Consider the following 24,318-nt stretch of genomic DNA (forward strand, 5'->3'; position numbering starts at 1 on the left):
TGGAATATATTTTATATTTATAAAGGATTTAAGAGGTTTTACATCAATGAATATTAACATCACTTTATGGAATGAAAAGATGATTATGTAAACAGATTTCTTATTTCATTTTTAGAAAAATGACGGAACCTCATCGAACTAATGAGTTTTTTGCAACGCAATTGCCAGCAAGCATCATTGATTCTTTAGAATGTAAAGACGAATTAAACCCTGATGACTTCGAAATCATCGAGCAACAAAACGGATATTTTAATATTCAAGAAGAAGCAAAGAACAGGATAAAACTTCTGCGAAAATTGCAGATTTATGTTGGAAAGATTGCAACAGGAATGGAGTTAGATGGATCAATCGACCATGAAAAATATTTATATACAATGCTTGTCGAAAATTGGAAACAAAATAACAAAGATAAACAACTTGACAACTACGAAGAAATTGCAAATGAATTGGATGATTTGCTCAAAAATGAAAATTATGAGAATATTAAACAGATGCTTTCATTCTAATAATAAGAACAATGATAAACCTGATGATAGTATGTAACAATCTACATAACTCGCAACACAGTTTCATTATTTTCCAGTTCGGGAGATTCATTTGAGAAGAATTACATAAGAGATGGAAATATTTATACTTACAAACGATTGACTTTATTATCTAGTTCCTAATGGTAAAAATTCCAATAAAATTCAAACAATACAAAAAAAAGTTTATTATAAAGAACAAAACAAGGCTATTATTCAATTAACAAAGCTATCAAACAATTATCAAGATTACAATCAATGAAATTCCTTCTTCAAATTTAAATAATTTTCAATTAAGAAATTTCTGCTGTTAAAAACAATAGGTCATATAATATTATAATATTATTTGTTGTTTTCGTAATAAAAAAGTAAAAATTTTCAAAATGCGTCTTCTAATCTTTTCATTTCTTCTTCTGTGAGGTGAAGAACGAATTTGTGTCCTTCTGTGAAAACATCGTCCAGCAATTTTTCTGAAAAATTAGAAAGAGATGAAGAATAAGGAGTATCTTCGTAAACCATCCTTTCTCTCATGATGTTATCATTTGCTGGATTAACAAGAGAAACGGCTCCTTGGAATTGACTCTGATCTAAACTTGTATTTTTGGAATTTCCCCAAATATACGTTGTAAATCCATCATACAATGTATATATCTTGTTTTGATCAAAGTTATCGATCTTTTGTTCGATTTCTTGGCCTCTTTCTAAATCAATAATCTTTGAATTTACGATTTGCTCCAAAAAACTAAGTTTTGCAGTACTCAGACGTCTTAATTGGTACAGCTTTCGATAGAATGGCGTTGACTCAGAAAATCCTGAAAAATGTAATAAAGAAACAACTTCATAAACTAAATTTTCCAAATTTTTGGGGTAAATTAGTTTAAATTGGTCAGGTTTATCTTTATAAAGTCCATGAGTTTGATAATCAAAGAATATTGGCCAGAGAATATTCCTTGCCTTCATTTCGAAGTCTTTTTCGTTTTGCAAAGCTTTTTCAGCGAGAAAAGAAGCGATGTATTTCAAAATAACATCTTTGTAGCTCTCGTTAAAGACATAGGACATACTATCAGTCAAGTCTAGATGCCTTGTGAAGACTCTCATGCGTTTTCTTCCTTCATGAGAAATATAAGTAATTATTAACTGGAAAGGAACGGATTTCTTACCCAATCCAACAAGAGACAGTGGGAATATGACTGATTCTGTCGAATAAAGTGAGAATTTGTCAGGATTTTTTGGTCGAAATCCAAAACTCGATTCAATTCTAATATTTTCCAATGTTTTGAGTGAACATCGCATTTGTATTGCGTTACATAATGTAGATGTCTCTTTTTCAATCTCATTGAATTGATTTTTCTCAAGTAAAATAAATTCTCCTCCTGTGAAGTCAGTTATTGTAGATAGAGCAGAAATATCGATCTCTTCACTCATGTAACATAGAATACTGATACTTATATTATCTTTCTGGCACTTTTGAATGATATTTTGAAGTTGGGAATTGATATTCGGCGAATTAAAGTAGCTATTGTTTGTAATTTGTTGGAATTCGTAGGGCTGTGATGCAAGGAATAGACATATCCTTGAATTTTTCCTTGCTCCGCTTGTTAAATGAGATAATATACTATTTATATGAAATTTTTCTTGTGATTTGTCATTTATTAGCTTTGTAAAGTTCTTTTCATTTGTTTTATGAAAGATAAAAGGTGGTAATTCTGTTAAATCTGATAAACAAGGAAAATCATAAATTTTTGATGGAGATACAAGATAAGAAATAATATCAGTAGCGCTAGCAACTGCAAAATTTGTCATATCTTCTGGAATTGATCTGTTAAAAGAATTTAAAACAATTGATAAAAAATTTGTTGAACGAGATTGTAAAGTTGAATCAACAACAAAGAATGTTTGGGCTGACAGTTCATCTAATTGAACTTCAAAATCTACAGCATTACTAAAATTGAAAGGAATTAACTCTTCATTTTTAGAATCGCAAAATTTGCAATTCCATTTTGTTTGAGCATAGGCATCTTCATCTGTTTTTGTTATATATTGGCCGCATTTTTGGCATTTTGGAATTACTAAATTTTCGCATGAAATTTCTGGATTGAACGGATCAACAGCAACAGCCATTGGTATTCGAGCTTCTCCAGATCGAAATTCACAACGTGCAAAATGCTCAGATGTCAATTGAATTGCTGTTTCGCTCATAAAATTTTGAAACTTTTTTTATACTGCGATAACTTTATTTTTTTATACTGCAATATCACATTTTAAAGCAAACGTTATAAAAGGTAGTAAAACCGATGAGTAAGGATGTCAATTTGGAAGAAAAGTGAGAAAATTCCTAAAATGCTAAAAATGAATTTTCCAAACATACTTTTTTATCTCATTTTTTTGATTTTGAAAAAAATTTGGAGAGAAGAACTCTTCGTTTTTGAATTTTGTCACGATGGTTTTAAAGTATATTAGACACATGTATTGATATTACTATTTTTGTATATTTTGAGAGAAAATCCCTAAAAAGTGAGAAAATCTGAGACGGTTTGAGAAAATATATAAACTATTGAAAATTTGAATTAAACTTCTAATTTGGAAAAAAGAAATTTGGAAAGAAGAAAATTCAAAAATCGAGATTTAGACTCAGTATCAAATGGAGAACAAAATGTTTCTTCATATGAAGGAAAAAATTTTCTTGAGAAGAAATAGAGTTTTTAAAATTTTATTGTATGTAATGAAATAAACAAATATTAAAATTATTTTTTGATAACAAGAAAATTCCCAACAGAAAATATTTGAGACAAAGAAAAAAGAAAATTGAAAAATATTACTCTCCTTTACATTTCATGAGATTTTCAATTTATTTTCATAAAATTGACATTTTATACGTTTAGATGAAAATAAGTGATTTTGCTTGAAATAAAAATTATTGTTTGTTTACAGCTATCAAATAGATTTTTGCTATTTTGATTAAAATTTGTTAAGGGTATAGTCCACTAAAAATTTTTAAGTTTTGACAATGAAAATAAGCTCTGTGACCATGTAAATATATATCTATGCAAAACGAGAGGTTATGCCATAATTTTTTTTAGTTATCAAATTTCCCTTTTTTTGAGAGAAGTCTCTCAATAATTTGAGAAGAATCTTTGATATAAAGAGATACACATTTGTAGAACGAAGTAAGTGTTTTCCAAACATTTTATATGTTCATCCTGTATAACAATATAAAGCTGCATAGTGCCATCTTGTGCGTTTGCTATTTTATGTACTTTTCATTGAGATAATCCCTCTTCTCGGGTGATTTTAACAGTCAACTCAATTTTAAAATAAAGATTTCATCAAAATGATTTCGAAATTCGGATATTGATTATATAAATAGCACTGTTAACATATTTTGGATGAGTAAAAAATACCTTGTTTTGTATGCATTTAGTACACCTTTATTTTTGATTAAAACTATAAAATTTTTATTCCTTATATAATAAATAGTATATGTTACATAAACATGAAATTCAATAGCATTCAATTTTGGATTTTTTAGATTTGGTAAATTTTAGAAGAAATAAAATCAGCAATCAAAATAAAGAAACTTTTTTTGTATCTTCTATGATTACCTTTTGGTACTAAATTTTGCATTAATAAGTAAATTATCTGTATTATTCTGTGAGCACAAGCCCTCAGTTATGCTGGTAGTGAATGATGAATCGTCATTTTGCGAAGAGAACGCGATTATTAAGGTAATTTTGAGAATTGTCTTGAATTATTTAAAATTAAAGTTAATTGAATAGGTAGGATAACTAGCCTTTGCTAAATTTGTATAATTTGACCTTATTCTAGTTGGATCTGAGAATATTTTGCTGAAATAATAAATTTATCGCCGATTTATGAAAATTTCTCTGATGGGACCGACTCGCTGAAACGTATTAGTGTTAATGGTAACTTGTCTGAATTTCAAATTTTTTTCGAAATCCAAAAAATCACAAACAAAAGCATCAAAATTAGATTTGCATTTAAGGTTTTCATTTTTTTTGGAAAATAAAAATATTTTTTCCCCAATAAAGTTTATTTTTACTTTTGAGAGGAATAGAAACGTTATTTTGGAATTTTGAAACGACAGAAATGTTCCATTTTTAATGTAGATTCTAAAATGGGGTCAAATTTTTGATTGAACCGTTATCCATTGAAAAACCTCGATTTTAAAATGTTATTCCAAAATATTCATCTAATGATATAGTATATATTTATTAATTATTACTTTTTATTCAATTTTCACTTTTGGCGGGATTTCATTTTTTTTTGTTGTATGGGCCATATTGTTCACCCAAAACGGAAAACAAAGGCAATGCATAACATTTTACTCCACGAACGTCGTCGACTCTCAGCGCGACAGATGCTTGGTGCTTGCATAATGACCGGAATGCCATATACAAAAGGTGCTCGCTTTCTTTCTCTTTGTGGAACTAAGCCCCCTGTGAAGAGTGGTGTCATGAGACAACAGAGATTTTGTGACGATAAGATTAGAAGACTTAAAAGTATTTCCCTAATGCTGTCGAGAAAGTCCTTCAGTGGTTACTTATCCATTGATGCAAGATGGACGCACAGGCGAAACTCGCCAAGTTGTACAGTAACTGCGCTCGATGCTGTCACAAAAAGAGTTCTTGCATGCGTGAACATCAACCATATTGGTGGAAACAGACAGCATGCTCAGTATTCCGGAGCTTCCAACAATATGGAAAGTGCTGGAACTCGAATCATCTTGAAGCAATTAAAGAAATACAATATCTTGAAAGATGTTAAAGAGATTATTAAAGACCGAGATAACAAAAGTGTCTCTGTCTTTAAAGAATTTGGCGTCTCTCATCTTGAAAGATTCGATCCAGGTCATGTATCAAAAAATATCTCAAAAGATTTTACAAAGTTCTCAGCTTCTCATAAGACAGTTGAAGTTTTCAACGACAAGACTCAGAAGATTGAAAAAATAGAGAGACCTTTCTGGGGTCTGAATGCAAGCCTAAGTATGTGGCTTTGGTCATGTTTTGCCGAAGAAAATATTGACAAACGTACGAAAATGTGGGAGAATTGTGTCTACCATTACGTAGGCAATCATTCTTTTTGCGAACCGCACAATTACAAATGCTTTGAATGGCAAAAAGGTGTCAATTCGATCCAACTTCAATTCATGCTCTATGACTGGGTTCACAAATGGACACCCATAGTTTCCAAAGTTTCTTCCATTGGATCTACCTGCATGAATGAAGCGTTTAACTCCAAAATTGCATGCTATTTGGACAAATCAAGAGCCTGGAAGAACATTAACATTAGAGTTAACGTTGCAATCTTAGAATGGAATGATCCAGAGCATTTTCTCGGAGATATACAAAAAGCATTACATCTTCCCCCACTTCCAGAAGATTGTGTCAAATCATTTGAAGAGAATTGTTACTCCAAAATGATATTGAAACAAAAAACTGTTACAAAAGGTTCTAAAAAACAGAACAAATACAAAAAATCCATTCAGAGTGTACCAGGAGGAGATTATCAAGTTTTCAAGTCCGAATGGGAATCAGAAGACGAAGACATTGATGACTTTGATTAACGAAAATTACATTTTATTTATTGTTTTTGTTTTTAAGGATACCCTTACATTGCGTAGTTAGAAAGAGAATATGATATTGTCATGATTGCTAAAGTTTTAGGCTCCAGAAATGAATATACATCAAACTGAAACAATTGATAAATTGAATGAACTTTTGAGAGGTTCTCAAATAAAAAAAATTATCTAATTTTTTACAATATTACTATTATTTTATCCACATATGTATATATAGTAATTTGAGAAAACTTTTAGGAAAAAATAAGTTTAATAAAAATCTGAATTTTACTTGTTGTGGGATTGTTATTAATTGACACTCCAGACGTATTACTAATAGTTATGCGTATGCAATTAAAGTATTTCTGATGGACAAAATGTGAGATTTATATCAGATAATTCATTTCTACTATTAAGTTATTCATTTATGAGTTTGCACTTATTCGCACTAAATAAATAACTATTAAAAATTGTTTTAATTAATTGACACCATATAATAGAGTGAATTTTGTTTGATCAAACAACAATAGATGATAGATATAAAGCCAAGAAACTTGCTATTAATATGCTCTACTTGCTATTTCAATGTAAGTATGATATTTTCTAAATGTTTCGTTCAGATAACTTAGATATATTAGTCAAAATTTGAAATTTTAATAGCACATATATTAAAAATAATTATTATTCATAAAAGATTAATGAAATAGTAAAAAAAATCAATCAAATTATAAAAATACAACATTTAGAAGAATTCTTATTATCCTTCAAAAAGTCAGTATTTCTGCTGTAATTTTCTACAACATTGTAGTTATTGCACTTTGTCTATGGATTTGTATATATGTTATATATAAATTATATATCTAAACTGCCCATAAGTGCAATTTTTATATAAATTGTTTATTTCTTTAACAATTTCATATGAAATATGCTTTTTTAAGCGTATCAAAGCTGTGTTCTTAATGTGCATGGATATATCAAGAAAAATGTCGAAAAAAAATGTGAATTCACAAATTCACTGAATTTTCACCATTTTTTGAATTTTGCTACAGCACTAATATTAAATAATACTAAAATCTTCTGTCTTTGTAAAAGAATAAATTCTGACAAAAAGTGCTCGTTTAAATTTAATGATCATCTGTATGACTAAGTGGTAAAAAGTGTTTATGACCAAAAAAGGGTTACATGCTTAGTCTATTTTTCTGACAGGATACTCTAGATTTACATGATCTCTATTTCATATCTCCGTTTTTAGATTCTTCGACAGATTTTATGATAGAAAACCAAGATTAACAAATTTCCGGCATGTTAATGAAGAAATCTGCAGCTACCCTCAATATTATTTCAATAATCAGTATCGTTTCTCTTACAATTTATTTTTTTCTCAATAATTTAACAAGAAATAACAATACACACTTGGTTTTACGTATAAAAGCTAAGTGTCGAACTTAATCAACTTTACTTACTTAGCAAATGAATATTTTTGTGGTTGCGAGTTCTGAATGCTGAAGTTTTAGATTTCTCTATAAATGATATCATTGCACTTACAATGTTGTTCCAGCCTATCGCATAAATCATAGAAAATCCAAAAAAAAAATAATATAAAGAAAATTCATGTCATGAAGTTCAAAAAATACCGTGTAACATTAAAATTTGTTATGCATAATACATTTTAGCTATTATTGATTTTTTTTAATTTTCGAGAAATTGAATGGTGAGTCCGATAGAGAAATTTTTAAAAATCCTAGTGCCTCATAGAAGTAATTTCCCTCGTCTCCCATACTTCCAAATGTATGCATATGACATAAACTTTTATGCATTACACAAGTGGCCAATAATATCTATAGAGTAAAAAATTAGAAATTTAATTTTTTTATATGATAGTTATATTTCAGATTTGCGAGCGTAACTTTTTTCTCCATGGCATACTTGTTTTAAGAGCAAATGATCAAAATCGTCCTTCAATTATTGAAGGAGCTGATATCTTTTGAAAATTGAATTGAAAGGGTATTCAATTTTCAAATTTCCTCTCAATTTTGGAAACATATCAACTCTATGAATTAACAATTATGTGCCTTCACAGTTTATCAGTCATATAAGGTGCTTATAAAGAAAAAAGTTACGCTCGCAAAATATGTTTTTATATAGATTTCACATAAAATAATTATGTAATTTCTAAAAAGAATATTTTTGTTCTTGAATATTAAAGTGTATTGTAGTTTAAAAAGTTTTAAATATGTTGCTAAAATTTCAGGTTTATAGCTCATGTCTAGCATGACTTCTTCGTATGCGCAAAAAATCTGACACGTAAGGGTATCCTTAATTAAATTATTATTATGCTCATTTTCTTATTTTGATTTTTTCTCATTATGATATAAATAATTTATTAATGCATTTATCCAATAATTATGCTATGATATTTTTATGCCTTATTTCATTTCTCTTATATTTGATAATCTGGTAAAATATAGTTCAGACTATAATCATTTTAGATTATTGATATATTTATATAGGTTAGAATAAAATTAGTTTCATTTTCTACTTTTATTTTGAATTAATAATTTATAATATCAAATATTATGGCGTAACCTCTCCTTTAAAATATAGATATATATAGGCCTATAGAGTTTATTGGCACTCTCAAAACTCTAGAATTTTGAGTTTACTATACCCTTAATCAAATTAATAATTTTTTTTCTAAATATCTTAAATATCTGGATCACTCACTGATACAATGAATTAAACGATAAAAATAATACAAACTCAATTAAGTTTCCTGTCTTTCAACCAAAAAATATTATGCAATTTAAATTAAATTGTTTATTCAAAGATAAAACAAAGATAAAGTAATTATAATTATCATATACTTTATGAATAACTCTCTAATTGGATAAGATTTTCGTACAAATATTTTTATTAATATCGATAAGAATATGTTTACCTACTATCACCATATGTCGATAAACGAGAGTAGAGTGATTTTTATCATCGAAACTTTTTAAAAGCTGTAAGCAGGAAGTAATAATCTTGTTTTTTCTGAGTTAGTTGTAGAACTATTGATGCCCGAGTTATCATTGTGATGCAGAAGGATATCAATGTACTGACTGAAGGATATGAATTGAATTGAATTTTATTGAATTTCAATTTGATCAAAATTTGTTGAAATGATATGAATGTGTCAACTTCTGTATCATTCTCCTTCACTCCTTCCTTATTCTTTCGAGAACGAAGCTAGCTCAGCTTTCGCTGAGCGAATTGACACTTTTCATGCCCTAAACGTACATACTCTCAAATTTATCGAAAAATTATTACCACCTAAACTAGTATATTCTTATTTTAAATATGATATTATCCTTATATTCCACACTAAAATTCATTTAAATCAACTTTTTAAAAAAGTTCGAATCCTGCGCGTCTCACTTTTTAAATTTTCCAAATGGAAAATTATATTCTCCTAAAGTGAAAACAATTTTCCAAATTGACTTCCTTACCGAGGAGCAAACCTAAAAAGGTTGATTTGAGGTACCCTAACTGAAAGTTGTATGTATGGAAATCTTATATTGAGAAAAATATTACAGTATCAATTTAAACGATAGAAATTAATAAGTTTTACAACATCAAGAAAATAATTTCACAATCGAGTTTTATCGTCTATGTCTTAATTTTACATTGTAGATATTATGACATACTGGACATTGGCGTTTGATGATTTCGAATTTAATAGAATCATGGAATGTTCGGCCGATCGAACCTTCAAAATTAAGATCGATTTTGTGTGTTCCATATTTAGAGCGAAGTAGAATGTTGATGCTAATAATGAATGAAGATGGTTCTTCGATTCGTTTTATTTGTATATTTTGACATTCATGAACATCGTCATCAAGAATTGTTGTGATATTGATATAATCATTGAGACCGAAACTATTGATTACAACTTCAATATCAAATGACTTTCCTTTCCACAACGAATACTTCTTAGGATAATTAATGATACTCAAATTGATATCAGGTGCTGTGATTTGATCATCAATGGAAATGTTTTTATTTGATAAATTAGTGATATCTGGGTTATATATATAACAGCTAGTTATGCTAAAGTTGATGTCCTGATCTGGATATTTGAAATATATCAAATAATTTCCTTTGTTATTTGTTAATATTGAATTATGGATTGAGAAATCAGAATAGGTATAAAATATTGAACATTCATCGGAACATTGATTTGAATAAAATAGGCACATATTGATATCAAATCTACAATTGAGTTCCAAAAAGTTACTAAATAATGATGAAACATTCCTAAATATACAAGAATGAATTGAAATTCTCTTTGAATTGAAACAGTCCATGCAGCCTTGCGATGTAAATGAATCAGTAAAATTGTTGCAATATTGGCAATGCTGTAGATTTAAAATTAGCTGTTTACCTAATAATACAAAGTTTCCTGTTACTGATGAATCATTGAAATAAGAAAAATTTTCAGAATTACAAGTAATTTTGCAAATTGGACTAAAACAGCAACTATTATAACTTATCAATGTCCTTTTGAAAATTGTTGTGTGGATATCAAGAGATATTAAGAGTTTTTGATAAACTTTATTTGAATCAAAAAGACAATTAAAAATAATAACATAATTGTTCGTGTTGTCAATAGTAATGATATTTGTTTCGAATTGTTGGAATATTGTATCGTGGATTGAGTAATTATTATCAATATTGATAACTTGTGAATTCGTAATTTCTTGAAAGTTGATGTTTGCATCATAATTATCTTTGTAATACTGCTCCCATTTAGCATATGACTCTTTTGATCTCTTCAAAATATGATAGTTTCTTCCGAAATTCTCGTTTTCAAATGCAAACTTTCTTTTGGGAAGAATATCGAACAGACTTCTACTAAATGCATTGTCACCAATAGGAGTACAAATGATTTTTTGTAATATGACCATCAATAAGCAAAACTTAAACATGATGTTTTCATATTGAGTATCACTTTTTTAGACAATTCAAATTTAATAGCAATCCTATGCTTCACTAATGATTGGTTATGCATAGTTATAATCATAGAAGCAGGATGATTTCAAAAATAAACTGTAATAAAACGGTTTCTTTTTTACAATTTTGAAAATTCGGGTTAATTTACATTGAATTGTACGATCGCTATATTGTCATAAATTGAATCGAATTGATGGATAACATTCTTTTTACTTATGATAAGTCAAATGGCAAGGAAAATTTTAAACAACTCTTCGATTAACCTTTTATTGGTTTTCCGATTTTTTTTATGAAAAAAAAGGCTAATATGATATCTGGTGTGTAATTTAAATTGAAGTCTATGACCGATATTAACTTTGGGAACTAAAATTGAAATTGAATTGGAAGAAATCCCTCAACTCAGGGTAATCGAATTAACATATTTTGCATATGGTATATTATTTTAACTTTTTTGATGACCAGTCAGTAAAAATAAAATCATAGCATCAACCATAATGCGTGTGTTCCTCAGAAAGTTTATAAATGTATAGTTTCTGACAAACAGAGTTTCAGAAAGAACTCAAACAGTGGTTTTTAATATCATAATATCAAGTATTATTTAATGATGAATGATTACTATTATATAATTTCTTAGTTCCGATATATATTCTATGATTTCCTCTTTCACAAACCAAAATTCATTTCAAGAATAGAATTTTCTTATACCCATCGGCCAGGCAAATGGTGTGATGTGTAATTGAAAATTCGCCATAAACATTAAAAAATGTTATTTTGATACACCTTATTCAAAATATTGTAGTCACATTTTTGAAATCACAAGTGTTGAAAAAAGTGAATAATATATATTTTTATGTTTTTACATCTACATATTACTAGGTTAAATGCCTGATTATCAAAATGGTGCATATTCTTCAGATGATTATTCATTTCTTGAATCTATTTCCTCAAATGCAAAAATCACAACTATTCATAAAAATACTAAAACCATTAAAGGAATCAGTGCCAATAACTATGCATTTTCTATGTGTAAAAACACGATCGAAACTGTTATATTCGAGACAGGATCATTGTTATCCGAAATTTCCCCGTACACATTTTATCAATGCTCAAAACTTCAACAAATCGACCTTACTCCATGCTCTCATTTAACAAATATTGCTGATCATGCCTTCTATGAATGCTTCTCACTATCTTCTATAAAAATTCCAAATTCAATAACAAAATTAGGAGAGTATTCATTTTATCAAACAAATTTATCAATTTTCACGCTTCCTTCATCTGTAACAAGTATAGGGTGTCCAAAGGTGTGTTTAGCACAAACCTGAATACTGCGAATAGAAATAATTATATTCGACATACGCACACACGCGCGTGCTTTCAAAGCCATATGTTTAACAAAGATTTTGACAATTTCTTTTGAATTAGCTTTGATTGCCATACTAAGAGTGCATTCATTAATGTCAAGATGATATCATTAAATGTTGGTATAAATGAAAAGAAATGAGATTCCATATGAAAAAAAATAAAATTTAAAATTTAATATGTTGGTATTTTCTCCATTCGAAACTAAATTCGAAACGAGGTTATTGTTTACAAAGTGCATGCTTTGTGCCATTAAATCAGGAGTTTATCCAAAATTTGAATTAGGAACTTATCAATTTTGATTTTAAACTTCGAAACAAGTAATATCTATGTGTATTTTAAATGATTTTCATGCAATTCTGGGGTCTATTTCAAAATGATTTGGGAATTCAACAGAATACGTATTCAAGATCAATAAAAATGTAAACCACAGTTGGAAATTTGGAAATTAGATTCTATTATTATGAATGATATTTGTTAAAAGTGAATGCTTTAAGAGTTTAAATTTTTCCTCTCAAATATCTTCATGATCGTATGACTTAACGAATAAACTTGGAATGTTGCATGATATTTATTAATTAACTAAGTTGATTTTGCGAAAGAGAATTTTATTTTAGACTTGAAAACCGTTTTTCAAAGTCTTATTTTTTAGAACATGCTACATCTATGAAACTTATTTTAAAAATTTAGCATATTAGTTTTGTGTATGAATTGAAATTTGAACGATAGATACTCTCGATTATCGGTTTTATTTCTATGAAAAAAATTATCTCTTCAAAATTTTTTGATATTATTTTCATTAGATTATTATTCGAATTCTTATAGTAATCAAAATTGAATTCATTCAAAAAATTGAGATATGACGATTGCTTGCATAATATTATATGTATCAACTTCATGTACGCGTTGTTGAGGCAAAGGAGCTTCCAAAGATGGACACTTTTGGCAAGTGTGATGCCTTTGCGATCTTACAGTTGAATTCATCAAGAAATATTCACAGAACAAAAGTTATCGAAAAAACTTATACTCCTGTTTGGAATGAAGAGTTTCATATTCCATTAGAAGATGTTACTATTGATACCTTAACAGTATTCTTAAAAGATGAAGATAAGGGTAGTAGCGATGATCCGATCAGTTTAATTAAAATCCCAATAAACCAATTTCCGCTGGGAGAAGTTGTTGATAAATGGTATTCCCTCATTCCTGTGAAAGGTGTGAAGAAAGGTGGTCAGATCAGGCTTACAATTCATATTGCCCCATTAGGAGCTACACCATTCCAGAAAACAGACTTAGCAGCATTCAAATCGCAGCAACAACAAGCTCAAATAAATGCACCTGCTCAAGCACAACAACCTCAACAGGCTATACAAGGAATTCCACCACCACTGGCAGGAATGTATCCACCAAATATGGGTTATCCATACCCGATGCAACCTGGAATGTACCCTCCACCACCACCAGGCATGTACCCACCTCCTGGAATGTATCCGCCACCAGGTTATCCTCCACAGGCAGGCTATATGTATCCTCAAGGAGTTTATCCTCCTCGGAAGTGAAATAGCTTTTGTTATTACTAAACTATCAAATAATGAATTAATATTTAAGGGGGCACCCGCATGTACGTTTATTTGAGAGGAGGAGGATTACCCTCTTAATTTTGAAAGCTTCGTTAACTTAATATCTCGATGAATATTGGATTAAAATTGAATTTGCCCATACCAATATATCTGATACAATATCCTTAAGTTTTACTAAAAAGAATTTTTTAAAATCCCTGCAGATTCGGGGATTTTTAAATTTTTTGATTTTTTTCGAAAATTTTTCGGGAAAAAAAATATTTTCAGAAGAGCCTTAACGGCTAAGTTTTATGTTTAATGTTGAGTATCAAAAAGAATGGGCATCTGATATAGCCATCATATATCCCAGAAGCAAATAAAATTCTGACTTTTTAAGCATAAAAAATGAAATTTTATTTTTGCAAAAAACAGGCCACCCGGATGTACGTTTATTTGAGAGGAGGAGGATTAAATTTTTGAAAGCACTAAAATTTGTAAATATGCTAGTTAGATAATAATATGCATTATTTTAAAAAATAAAAATTAAAGCACGTTAAAATCTTTTTTGATGAATTTTTACAAAAGCTACTCAGGATAATGCAAGATATGAGTAGTTAAACATAAAATTCAAATCAGATTTTACTTATAATAAATATTTTAAATTTCCGAAAATTAAGTTCAGATCGACTCTATACGTAGTAAATACTAAATAAGGTGCCAAAAACCTATTAAACAGTATCAAAACTATCAAGATTGTAATGTTTTTGAAGAAAAATTTATAGAATTATGGACTTCAAACAGATATTATGTAAATAAAAATAATCTAATGAATTTATTTATTCGTATAATAGCAGTAATAAGTCGATTATTCACTTCTACTTCTGAGATTTGAATTTAATTTCGACAGAAAAAGAGATTCAAGAGGAAAATACTAGGGGATACAAACAGCCACCATGACAGGATTATTATGGAGCCAAGTTGTATTTTTTGATATTTTTAGAGTTTTCCTACCTTATTTAGGTACCAAGTTATTGCTTAAAAATTAAGGTTCTAAATTCTGAAGTTTACATGATCCTCCCGGGCGCACCCTTAACATTCAAAAAATATTGATAAAATACATTTTAAACAATGCAAAAAACTTTAAAAATAATTTGAATGAAGAAGCAGATAGTAATTATTTTTATAAATACATATAACGAGGAATAATAGAAGATTGACTTTCTTCTTTTCGCTCAGGAGATAAAATCCCCTGTAATTTGAGGTTCTTGTATGAGAAGTATGCTACCAAAGAGCCAAGTAATAATCCGGCAAGTACATCATCTGGATATGCGCGGCGACAAACGATTTCAACGGCTCCAACTATTAAAGACCATACAATTGGTATGACTTTAAATAGAGCTGAGAACATTGAATCTGATTTCCAATAGTCGATCAGTACATTTGTGAGAAAAATACCAGAAGCTGCTGCCTCGCATGCACTGCGTGATGGGAATGATGTAAATTGTGCAATAAGATCATGTCCTGTTAGATAGAATGAGCAAACATCAACGGATGCGACAGTGCAAATTTGTTCTGTATCAGGCATTGGTCGTTGGACGATTTTCTTGATGATTGACGTAACAAAGCATGAAAATGAAATCGAAAATAAGTACGAAGTTATATTTTTGAGAATGTAAGAATAAGATTGGAAAATTAAGGTAAGTAAAATAATTAAGGCTGATCCGATTCCGTATGTAAAGATACACAAGTAGCCATACGAAAAGATACCTAATTTCGTTTTTTGATCAATGAATGAGTAAGCCCAAGGATAATTTTGAGATTTTAATGGTGCATATTCAATGCAATATCCAGCAACGAGAAGGCCAATTACTGTTATTATATCTAAGATGCAAAATTTGCGAATATATAAGAGGAATCCCATAAAGAATAAAAAAATTAAAAATCGATGAAAAAAGTGACAAAACTATGAAATCATCATGAGATCGATTAATTCTGATTTCTTATTCTAAATATGATATCTCTTTGAGTTATACATTGAAAACATTAGGTTATTTTTGCAATAATTGTCATTTTCGATGAATTTGATATCAAAATTCAAAGAAAAAATTAAAATTATCGAACAAAAGATAATTTAAAAGTTAGTTTATTGGTTAAATTTTGAAAGATATTTAATTGGAAAGAAGAATTAGAGAATTTACCTAATAATATCAAAAAGTATATTTATTCATTTACGTTAATAATATCAGTTATATCAATAACAGCTACAGTAGCATTTGCCAAACACATTGCAATATATTTTCCAGTTGGATCCCAATGAGCTTCAAACATTCCACTCTTTGCCTCATAATAAGCAACAAGAGCTTGATCACTAGTACGCCAAACATATAATGTATTATCAATACCTCCAGAAACGAAATAATTTCCTTTCGGAGAGAAACAAATAGTATAAATAGGCTGTGTGTGTTTTGTAAGAATGCGGATGCATTGCTGGGTTGTTACATCCCAAAGTCTGACAGAGAAATCAAATGCGCCAGATGCGAGAATCTTTGGATCACCTGGGCACCACTTGATTGTATATACATGGTGTGTATGTCCTTGTAGGATAATTGGGTTTGCGCGCTCAAATGGACGCCAAATTCTAATTGTTTTATCATCTGAGCAACTTGCGAGTAATTTCTTTGTAGGATCCCATGTGATCTTATTTACTTCACATTTGTGGCCTTCAAAAACGTGTAAAGGTGTTTGTTGGCCAACTTTCCAAACAGCAACGGTAGAATCGCCAGAACATGAAGCAAATATCGAATTATCACGCCAGTCGAGATCAAGAACATAACTCTTGTGATGTGAGAAGACTTGGCGCATTTCTCCCGTATTTGCATTCCATAAAATTATCTTTTTATCGGAAGAACCCGTAAGAAGGTTAGTTCCGTCCGGAGAGAATTGAACTGTAAAGACAGGGCCAACGTGATGTCCAAGAACAAACCTAAGTTCGCCTTTGTAAGTCCATAATCTCGCAGTACCATCATAACAACCAGTAGCGAGAAGAGTACTGTCAGGATTCCATGCTAATGTGGCAATGTCTTTGCTGCTACGCTCTTGTTGAGCGTGATCTAATATGTAATGTTGATAATATTCACGGTCACGAATTTTCCAGATAATTGTTGTCGCATCAGAGCTGCCTGTAGCCAAGAGCTTACCATCATGAGTCCAGGCACCGCAATAAACGTCTCCGATGTGTCCATCTAAAATGAGAACAGATGATTGCGGAATTTGAATTGGATCTGGTATCTTGACGGCAGGTTTTGGAGCATCCTTTAGCTTTACAGGAGGTTTTGTAGGAATAATTGGCTCTTCGCGGCGTACAGCTTCAGTAATTGATAAAACGATGCTTTCAGGAGAACTATCAGTCTTAGCTTTCTCGTTGATACCCTTTTCCATTTGCATATAGAGCATACCTTTTTTGAGAATCGTAATTAAAGCTTGTGGCGGTAATTGCGTTGCTTGGATGTTTGCTTGATCAAGACGACATTCACTTCCGAAAATAAAGGCGGAATGTGGACAGCCGCTTTCTTCGAGGTAGCGATGGACAAGATAGTTAATTTCGTCTGCAGTCACTGACATCGAATTGAAGGATGATATGTAAACTTTAAAATTTCTACGATATTGAATTTAATATGTCGTCCATTTATATGAAAATAATGAACCTTATGAATATTAGCACAATAATTTCTACAAGATTGGCTTGGAAACCTCCAAATTTCTTGACTTTTCGAAAATTTATTTTTTTCAAGCACTCTTTCTCTGAATATTACTATTTCCACATGAATTCGATATTAATTATAAGTTCAATATAATAAGAACTCCATAATTTGGAAAATTTGAATCAAAAAATGTCAAATAAAAGCTTCATTTTTAGCAAATAATTGTCACCATGTAGTAACTAAATGAATTATTCAATGTATTGATAAATTAAGGAAGATAATTCTAAAACTTTCAAAATATGGATTTATTACAATAGTAACTGTGCTACTAATTGCTTGAACTACTATATATTCCAATAATATTATTATTTTATATGAAGAAATCTCAGAGTGTTGTCCTATTTGGATCTTTTCTTGAACTCGCTCAAAATGAGAAAGCAGGAAAGGTTATAGACTTTGATGACAACTATGAAATTACTGCAATTTCTTCAGGTCAGCAGCATTGCTGTGTAATAACAAGTTCAGGCGATTGCTTCTCAATTGGCTCAAATAAATACGGCCAACTTGGTTTAGGAACATTCGATAATGCAGAAGAATTCAAAAAAATTGAATCAAACTCAAAATTCGTCAAAGTACAATGCGGAAATGATTTTACAATATGGAAAACTTCAAATAACGAATTCCTTATTGCTGGAAAAAGCGTATCAAATCATCCTGACAAGTTTCCACTCGAAATTTCCGATATAAGTATTTTTGGAGATTCTATTTGTACAATTTTAAATCAGCAAACATGCCGATTTTACGCGAAATACTTTTCAAATAGCTTTGTAGAATCAGTACTACCGGCTGTTCCTGAACAAATATCATGTTCTTCTGAATATGCTTTAGCATTATGTCAAGGAAGCGTTTTTATGCTTGATTTGACTGGTGAGTTGACATGCATTTTCAATTACTGTCCTAAAATTGTATCAATGCTCAGCTCTTCGACATATTCAATGGCTCTTGATTTTCAAGGTAATTTATATATGCTTGGAGACATTGTTGGGATGAAAAGAAAGAATACAGATGGTAAAATAGCAAGCCATGTCTCATCTTTCTTTGTTTTACCAAAACAAGCATTTTATCAAACAGAAAAATATCAATTATACGGATTTGGATATAATGAGAAAGGTCAACTTGGTGATGGAACAACAAAGAAGCGAGTAAGTGGAACTCCAATTAACATTGAAGGAATTGCAATCGGAATTTCAGGAAATGGTGACTTTACATTTATTGTTCAGACTCCTTTTAATGAAAGATTGCTTTCTTCGGATTGTTCTAAACTTACACCAGATATGTTAAGTTCTCCACCTGAATCTACGCTTGATTTGATCCCATAATCTCCTTTTTGTATTATATATAGATATTATTTTATTTTGTTATGTATTTTCGTTTAAACCTTGTATTAAATACCATAGATTTTTAAAATATTTTAAGAAATCATGAAGAAATCAATTAAGGAAAGCCATGATATATTTAGCCAAAATCATATATCATAATCTATTAATGATAGTTGATCTGTATACTTAGTTTCATTTTTTTCAAAATTGATATCTAAGTTTATGCATGAATTTGGCGAATTGCTGACCAGGCATATGATCTGTCTGCCCAAATGATCTTCCACGAACTAATATACTGTAAGAACATTAGATTTCATGAAAAATACATTAGAGTTGCCTTCCATACAAATTCGGTTATGCAAACGCATGCTTTGCGATTATGTTTTGAAGATTTCTAGCTCTTTGGAATTGTCAATAATTTTCAAAATTTTGAAGCCTTCGATCAGCAGTATTTGAAACATTTGGCCTTATTTCCATGAGGATATGATAAATGCCAACCAAGAAAAAAGAGAGATTTCGGTTTCACTCCGTAATCTAACCGTTGAAATTGAGAATAATTTCTATTCTCGAAAAAAAATGATGCCCTTACCGCCTCGTACGCCATTAAGGCAACCAAAAGATAATGCAATTCATGTCTCAAACCTTCCAATTAGTGCTACAGTTGAGTTTATCCGAACTTTGTTCTCGGAATGCGGTACAGTCATTAACGTTTTCCTCAAAAACAAGCCAACCGGCTCTTATTGCTTTGTTGAGTTTGCCGACAAAGAGGAGGCTGAGAAAGCAGTAAGAGATTTCAACTATACAAAACTTAATGGTGAATCAATTGTTATTACATTAACAAATCATGGCATTATGCAGAGAATTGTTTCCGGTGAAGGTAACCTCTTCGTAAGAGGTATCGATGAGTCTATTGAAGCCCCTCAACTTCACGAATTATTTTCCCATTTCGGAGAAGTAATTTCATGTAAGATCCCAGTTTTGAATGGAAAGCCACGTGGTTATGCATATGTGCAATTTGCAAACCCAGCAGACGGTGATCGCGCTATGAAAGAGCTTGCAGATTCAACTATTAATGGAAAGGCAATTACTATAGAGAAATTTATTAATCGTGGAATGCGTCAGCCAAATAAAGCAACAGAACAAAATATCGCTACAGATCCAACTTTCACAAATATCTTCATCAAAAATCTTCCAGAATCAATTAATACTCTCCTCGATCTCTTGAGATTATTCCAAGAATACGGACAAGTTGTTTCTGCTAGAATTGTCCCAGAAAAGCGTTCCGGATTTGCAAAAATGATCGACCACGAATCAGCTGTTCGCGCTGTTCTAGGCTTGAATGGGCGTGTGATTTACGGACATACTATCTCATGCTGCCGTTCCCTTTCACTCTCCGAAAGAGCCGCATTTATGAACAGAAATAACGAAGAAGAGCAAGCAGTTGAAGAACCAAATAATATGGAGCAGCCAGAAGATAGCAATAGTATGCCTGAGGAATAATTTTTGTCATAACACATTTTTATATGTTTTAAAGATATAAATTTTTATTTTATAAAAAAAAATAAACACGTTTATATAACATTATGTAATTGTACATAACCACAAGACAAACCAAATACAACTGTCTTGTTATCTTTCGAAATTGCTGATGAATAAACTCCACCAGGAAATGTAATTGAAGAACCAACAGAATTAAACTGTTCTGTATTGTATACTTTTGCCTGATTTGTTTCTGTTCCTCCAGCAACGAAATGAGAGCCGTCTTGGAAGAATTTAACAGTATATAATTGGGCTTGGTTATCATCGCTCATTGTTGACCATCTGGTTTGCTTCAAACATTTACCAGTCCTAAAGTCAAACAATTGAAGCTGGTCATGAGTCCTCCAGCTTCCTGCAAGTAAGTAATTCTTATTTGTATCGATTGCATCACCGCAAATATGTGGTCCTGGAAGGACCATAACGGAATTTGTTTGTCGTAAATCCCAAATTTGTATAGTGTTATCCCATCCTCCACTTGCAAGAAGATTTGGATCACTATTTACAAAATGGACACAATAAGCTCTATCACTATGTCCACTTGGAGATGTAAAGTCGTATTTAGCTCTGGCATAGGAGTGTATGCATTGTTTTGTTTTATCATCGTATACACGAACAACAGAATCGGAACCAGCAGTTGCAAAAATCTGTCCTGCTTTATGAATGTCGAGTGCGTAAAGTTGGTTGCCTTCTTCTGTATATGTCCATATATTTTTCGGAGATCTTGAATTCCATTCTTTAATTACGCCATCTGAAGAGATTGTAATGAAAGTTTTAGGAAGTACTGGATTAAAACGTATAGATGGTACTGAAAATCCTTTATTAGAATGAACAATATTAAATGATGTTCTACCAGTTGCGATAGATTTGAGTAAAACATGCCCATTTGATAGAGTAGCAGCAATACTTTGGCCATCTGGTGAGTATCGTACTGAAAATACCTCTGTATTTGTTTCTTTTTCCACCCATTGTGGTGAAATATTTAATCTCTTCATGCAAAATTTGGGAATTTTCTAGTAAAAAATCAAAAAGAAATCAATCAATAATTAATAAAACCATAATAGAGTTAAAATAACATATATTTGTAGTTTTAATCTTTTAAATATGTTAAAAAATGAACGAAATAATTATATTTTTTCATTAGAAAATCTCTTTTTTGTGCTTTATTTTATAATTTTGAATGTGTATTCAAAATTGAAAGGATTAGCAAGATAACATGAAAGATTTAGGATTCATAATACTTATCTATTTTCTCATAATAAATCAATTTTTTATAGTTTGAAATTTCGGCTTGCCAAAAATGAGTACGGAAGAAGAAGCTCCAAAGCAACAGTTTATAGAGGAAAGCACGGCGTGGCTTAACCGAGCCTTAACAGAGAATCCTCAATATGCTGATATGCGTGAGCGAGCTTTAACTAATAGCCAAGGCATGTCTTTCTCTCATGTAGTTCAATCCGAAACAATGACTGCTGAGTCAGCAATTTACCGCTCCGATTTATTAGAACTCGTTTACCAGCATTTGTGCGCTATAGGAATGAAGAGAACCGCCGAAATTTTAGTTCGTGAATCCGGACTTTCTTTTCAAAAATCAAGTCAGCCGTGGAATAAGACCGATTTATCACTTCTTATTTCACTTGCAATTGGTCATCGCGAAGATCCTTGGAATGTTCCGCCTACCCCAAATCATATCTTCGCTAACGAAACAATCGAAGAGGATAACTTTGCTTCCGCATACACAGAAGACCCGAAGGACATTTGGAAAGAGTTGGCTGATAAGAAACTTAACGCTGTTTATTCTGATGATAGTCAACCAACATTTGCTAATCTAAGGAGAGGCTCCTTGAAGCGTATCATTGTTTTCCTTGTTGAATTTCATGAGGGTACCCTTAGACATATGAAAGATTCAGACATGCAATTAATTTTCCTTTCCCTCCACTCCATGACAAGCTCTGACCATTTCTTCAAGCATCTCGTCACGTTATACGATGGTGACCCTGATAGTAATGGCGCAACGAGAGATACAAACCTTGATAGCAACGGAGCAAAGAAAGAAGGTGAAAATGATGGCACAAAGAAGGACGACGATGGTACAGGTCCAAAGAAAGAGAAAGGATCTTTATCTTTCTTAAGAAAGAATATTATCGATACAATTAAGAAGTGGGTTAATTTCCACGGCTTATTTATCGGCCGCAAAACACTTAAATCAGTCGAATTATTCCTCACAAGAATTTATAACAGCGATATCGATGAAACTTACAAAAAGATCATCGCCAGCGTTCTTTCAATCATTCCGAACCTCCATTACGGTATCAGACTTGGTGAGTCTAGCAAAGCCCCTGCTCCTGATATTCATGAGCCAGAAATCTTCTTCCGACCAAATTTAACCTTGTTAATGCCTCCTCCTACTATCGTTGCTCAACAGATCTCCGCCTACCAGCTAAAAGTCTTCGCATCGGTCCATTCCCGTGAATTTATCATCGGTTTCTCAAATCGAGCTCCAACAATTCAAACTCCTACACTCAACGAATTCCTTGCTTTCGGAAAGCACATACAACATCTCTTCCTCGATGCTTACGATCAATTAATGAAAGAAAAATCCCCGAGGATTGCTTTCCAAGCGATGCTCGCTGTAGCTGACGAATTAGCTAAGTGCAAGAGCTTCGATTCTCTTGCCAACCTCGTACTTTTATTAAAGCGAAACGAATTACAAACTCTTTCTCAAGCCACGAAAGACCAGATCGCCTTAATCAACAAGCTCTGGGAATCCTGTGGCAAGGATGGCGAGGACATGGCCAAAGAAGATGGTTCTCAGACAGATTACGAAAAAACAATCCAAGATCAATACAACTCATGGGCTTCCTGCATTCCAAACATGACGGCTGAGCTCAAGAGTATCAAAGTATCTGTTACGAAACAACCAGATTTCATTGATGATCTGATTAACTGGGAAAAGAAGAGAGTTATCGCAGAAAGAGCACATATACTTTACAGATTCCAGAACCAGTCTACTTTCCAGGCTCCGATTTCTCAGATTCAGAAAGTTATTTCGAGTATTCCAGATACTCCATTTGAAGTGTTGATGAACCGCGTAACAAACGCTATTGAAGACATGGAATTCTCAAAGAATTAGATTTCTTATAGTTTTATTTATTTTTTATTTATATTTTTATATTTTTTCGGTTTGATTCAGCTTTTTTGTAAAAAATTTAAATATACTTTTAGTGAATTGTTTCTCTTTTTAGCTTTTTGATTCGTTTTTAAAGTTTTTTACAATCAATTAAGAAATTTATAGAAGAAGTTTGGGATTCATGGAAAATAGTCTATATGCATCTATGTACAGTATGTTATCGATCAAATTAACAATGTAATAACTTTTATTCAGCTTGAATGAATGATTTTAATTGCTTTCAAAAGTTTCAGGTTTAACATGAATTTTCTATACTATATTTGTTCCCAAAATACGGATCTTTTCTCAAGAAAGAAAAGGTAAAGTCTCACTCATAAACTTCAATCAAATACAAGGGCATTATTTAGTCTCACATACCAAAATAAATGTGAGATGTAACATAAGAGGAAAATGAGATCTCTCCAAATTTCAAATAGTTGAAGAATGATTATTCAAGGTTTCTTTGGGCTGTTCTAACACATGTTGAGATAGAAAGTTTCAATATGGTTTATAAGTATACTTTA

General features: G+C 31.0%; 11 protein-coding genes across 11 annotated transcripts, besides 3 other annotated features; 6 read left to right on the plus strand and 5 right to left on the minus strand.

The window, feature by feature from the left end:
- Positions 1-119: 119 nt before the first annotated feature.
- Positions 120-506, plus strand: TVAGG3_0816300 (uncharacterized protein; the record flags this gene model as incomplete). Its single annotated transcript, XM_001314361.1, has 1 exon — positions 120-506. The coding sequence occupies one exon, from the start codon at positions 120-122 to the stop codon at positions 504-506; it is 387 nt and encodes a 128-aa protein (XP_001314380.1).
- A 396-nt stretch (positions 507-902) lies between these two features.
- On the minus strand, positions 903-1,949 carry TVAGG3_0816310 (SEC24-related protein family; the record flags this gene model as incomplete). The annotated part of the gene is made up of 1 exon (XM_001314362.2): positions 903-1,949. The coding sequence occupies one exon, from the start codon at positions 1,947-1,949 to the stop codon at positions 903-905; it is 1,047 nt and encodes a 348-aa protein (XP_001314381.2).
- A 147-nt stretch (positions 1,950-2,096) lies between these two features.
- TVAGG3_0816320 (Sec23/24 zinc finger domain family) lies at positions 2,097-2,880 on the minus strand (the record flags this gene model as incomplete). The annotated part of the gene is made up of 1 exon (XM_001296537.2): positions 2,097-2,723. A coding segment is annotated over one exon (627 nt), but the record flags the coding sequence as incomplete, so codon positions are not given.
- A 616-nt stretch (positions 2,881-3,496) lies between these two features.
- Positions 3,497-6,144: a mobile genetic element.
- TVAGG3_0816340 (uncharacterized protein) lies at positions 4,930-6,108 on the plus strand (the record flags this gene model as incomplete). The annotated part of the gene is made up of 1 exon (XM_051247853.1): positions 4,930-6,108. The coding sequence occupies one exon, from the start codon at positions 4,930-4,932 to the stop codon at positions 6,106-6,108; it is 1,179 nt and encodes a 392-aa protein (XP_051083328.1).
- A 2,606-nt stretch (positions 6,145-8,750) lies between the features above and the next one.
- Positions 8,751-8,772: a mobile genetic element.
- A 4,568-nt stretch (positions 8,773-13,340) lies between these two features.
- Positions 13,341-14,012, plus strand: TVAGG3_0816360 (intracellular sterol transport; the record flags this gene model as incomplete). Its single annotated transcript, XM_001314363.2, has 1 exon — positions 13,341-14,012. The coding sequence occupies one exon, from the start codon at positions 13,341-13,343 to the stop codon at positions 14,010-14,012; it is 672 nt and encodes a 223-aa protein (XP_001314382.1).
- A 48-nt stretch (positions 14,013-14,060) lies between these two features.
- Positions 14,061-15,100: a mobile genetic element.
- A 75-nt stretch (positions 15,101-15,175) lies between these two features.
- On the minus strand, positions 15,176-15,933 carry TVAGG3_0816380 (phosphatidate phosphatase protein; the record flags this gene model as incomplete). Its single annotated transcript, XM_001314364.2, has 1 exon — positions 15,193-15,933. One exon carries the CDS (start codon positions 15,931-15,933, stop codon positions 15,193-15,195), a length of 741 nt encoding a protein of 246 aa, XP_001314383.1.
- A 265-nt stretch (positions 15,934-16,198) lies between these two features.
- TVAGG3_0816390 (WD40 repeat protein family) lies at positions 16,199-17,713 on the minus strand (the record flags this gene model as incomplete). Its single annotated transcript, XM_001314365.1, has 1 exon — positions 16,233-17,633. The coding sequence occupies one exon, from the start codon at positions 17,631-17,633 to the stop codon at positions 16,233-16,235; it is 1,401 nt and encodes a 466-aa protein (XP_001314384.1).
- Positions 17,714-18,087: 374 nt separating this feature from the next.
- TVAGG3_0816400 (regulator of chromosome condensation 1/beta-lactamase-inhibitor protein II family) lies at positions 18,088-19,248 on the plus strand (the record flags this gene model as incomplete). The annotated part of the gene is made up of 1 exon (XM_001314366.1): positions 18,088-19,092. One exon carries the CDS (start codon positions 18,088-18,090, stop codon positions 19,090-19,092), a length of 1,005 nt encoding a protein of 334 aa, XP_001314385.1.
- A 414-nt stretch (positions 19,249-19,662) lies between these two features.
- TVAGG3_0816410 (RNA binding) lies at positions 19,663-20,603 on the plus strand (the record flags this gene model as incomplete). The annotated part of the gene is made up of 1 exon (XM_001314367.1): positions 19,669-20,592. One exon carries the CDS (start codon positions 19,669-19,671, stop codon positions 20,590-20,592), a length of 924 nt encoding a protein of 307 aa, XP_001314386.1.
- Positions 20,604-20,663: 60 nt separating this feature from the next.
- On the minus strand, positions 20,664-21,623 carry TVAGG3_0816420 (WD repeat-containing protein family; the record flags this gene model as incomplete). The annotated part of the gene is made up of 1 exon (XM_001314368.1): positions 20,664-21,623. The coding sequence occupies one exon, from the start codon at positions 21,621-21,623 to the stop codon at positions 20,664-20,666; it is 960 nt and encodes a 319-aa protein (XP_001314387.1).
- A 305-nt stretch (positions 21,624-21,928) lies between these two features.
- On the plus strand, positions 21,929-23,854 carry TVAGG3_0816430 (guanyl-nucleotide exchange factor protein; the record flags this gene model as incomplete). Its single annotated transcript, XM_001314369.2, has 1 exon — positions 21,929-23,758. The coding sequence occupies one exon, from the start codon at positions 21,929-21,931 to the stop codon at positions 23,756-23,758; it is 1,830 nt and encodes a 609-aa protein (XP_001314388.1).
- Positions 23,855-24,318: the final 464 nt, after the last annotated feature.

Source organism: Trichomonas vaginalis, chromosome VI (assembly GCF_026262505.1).
Source record: "Trichomonas vaginalis G3 chromosome VI, whole genome shotgun sequence".
Lineage (NCBI taxonomy): Eukaryota > Parabasalia > Trichomonadida > Trichomonadidae > Trichomonas > Trichomonas vaginalis.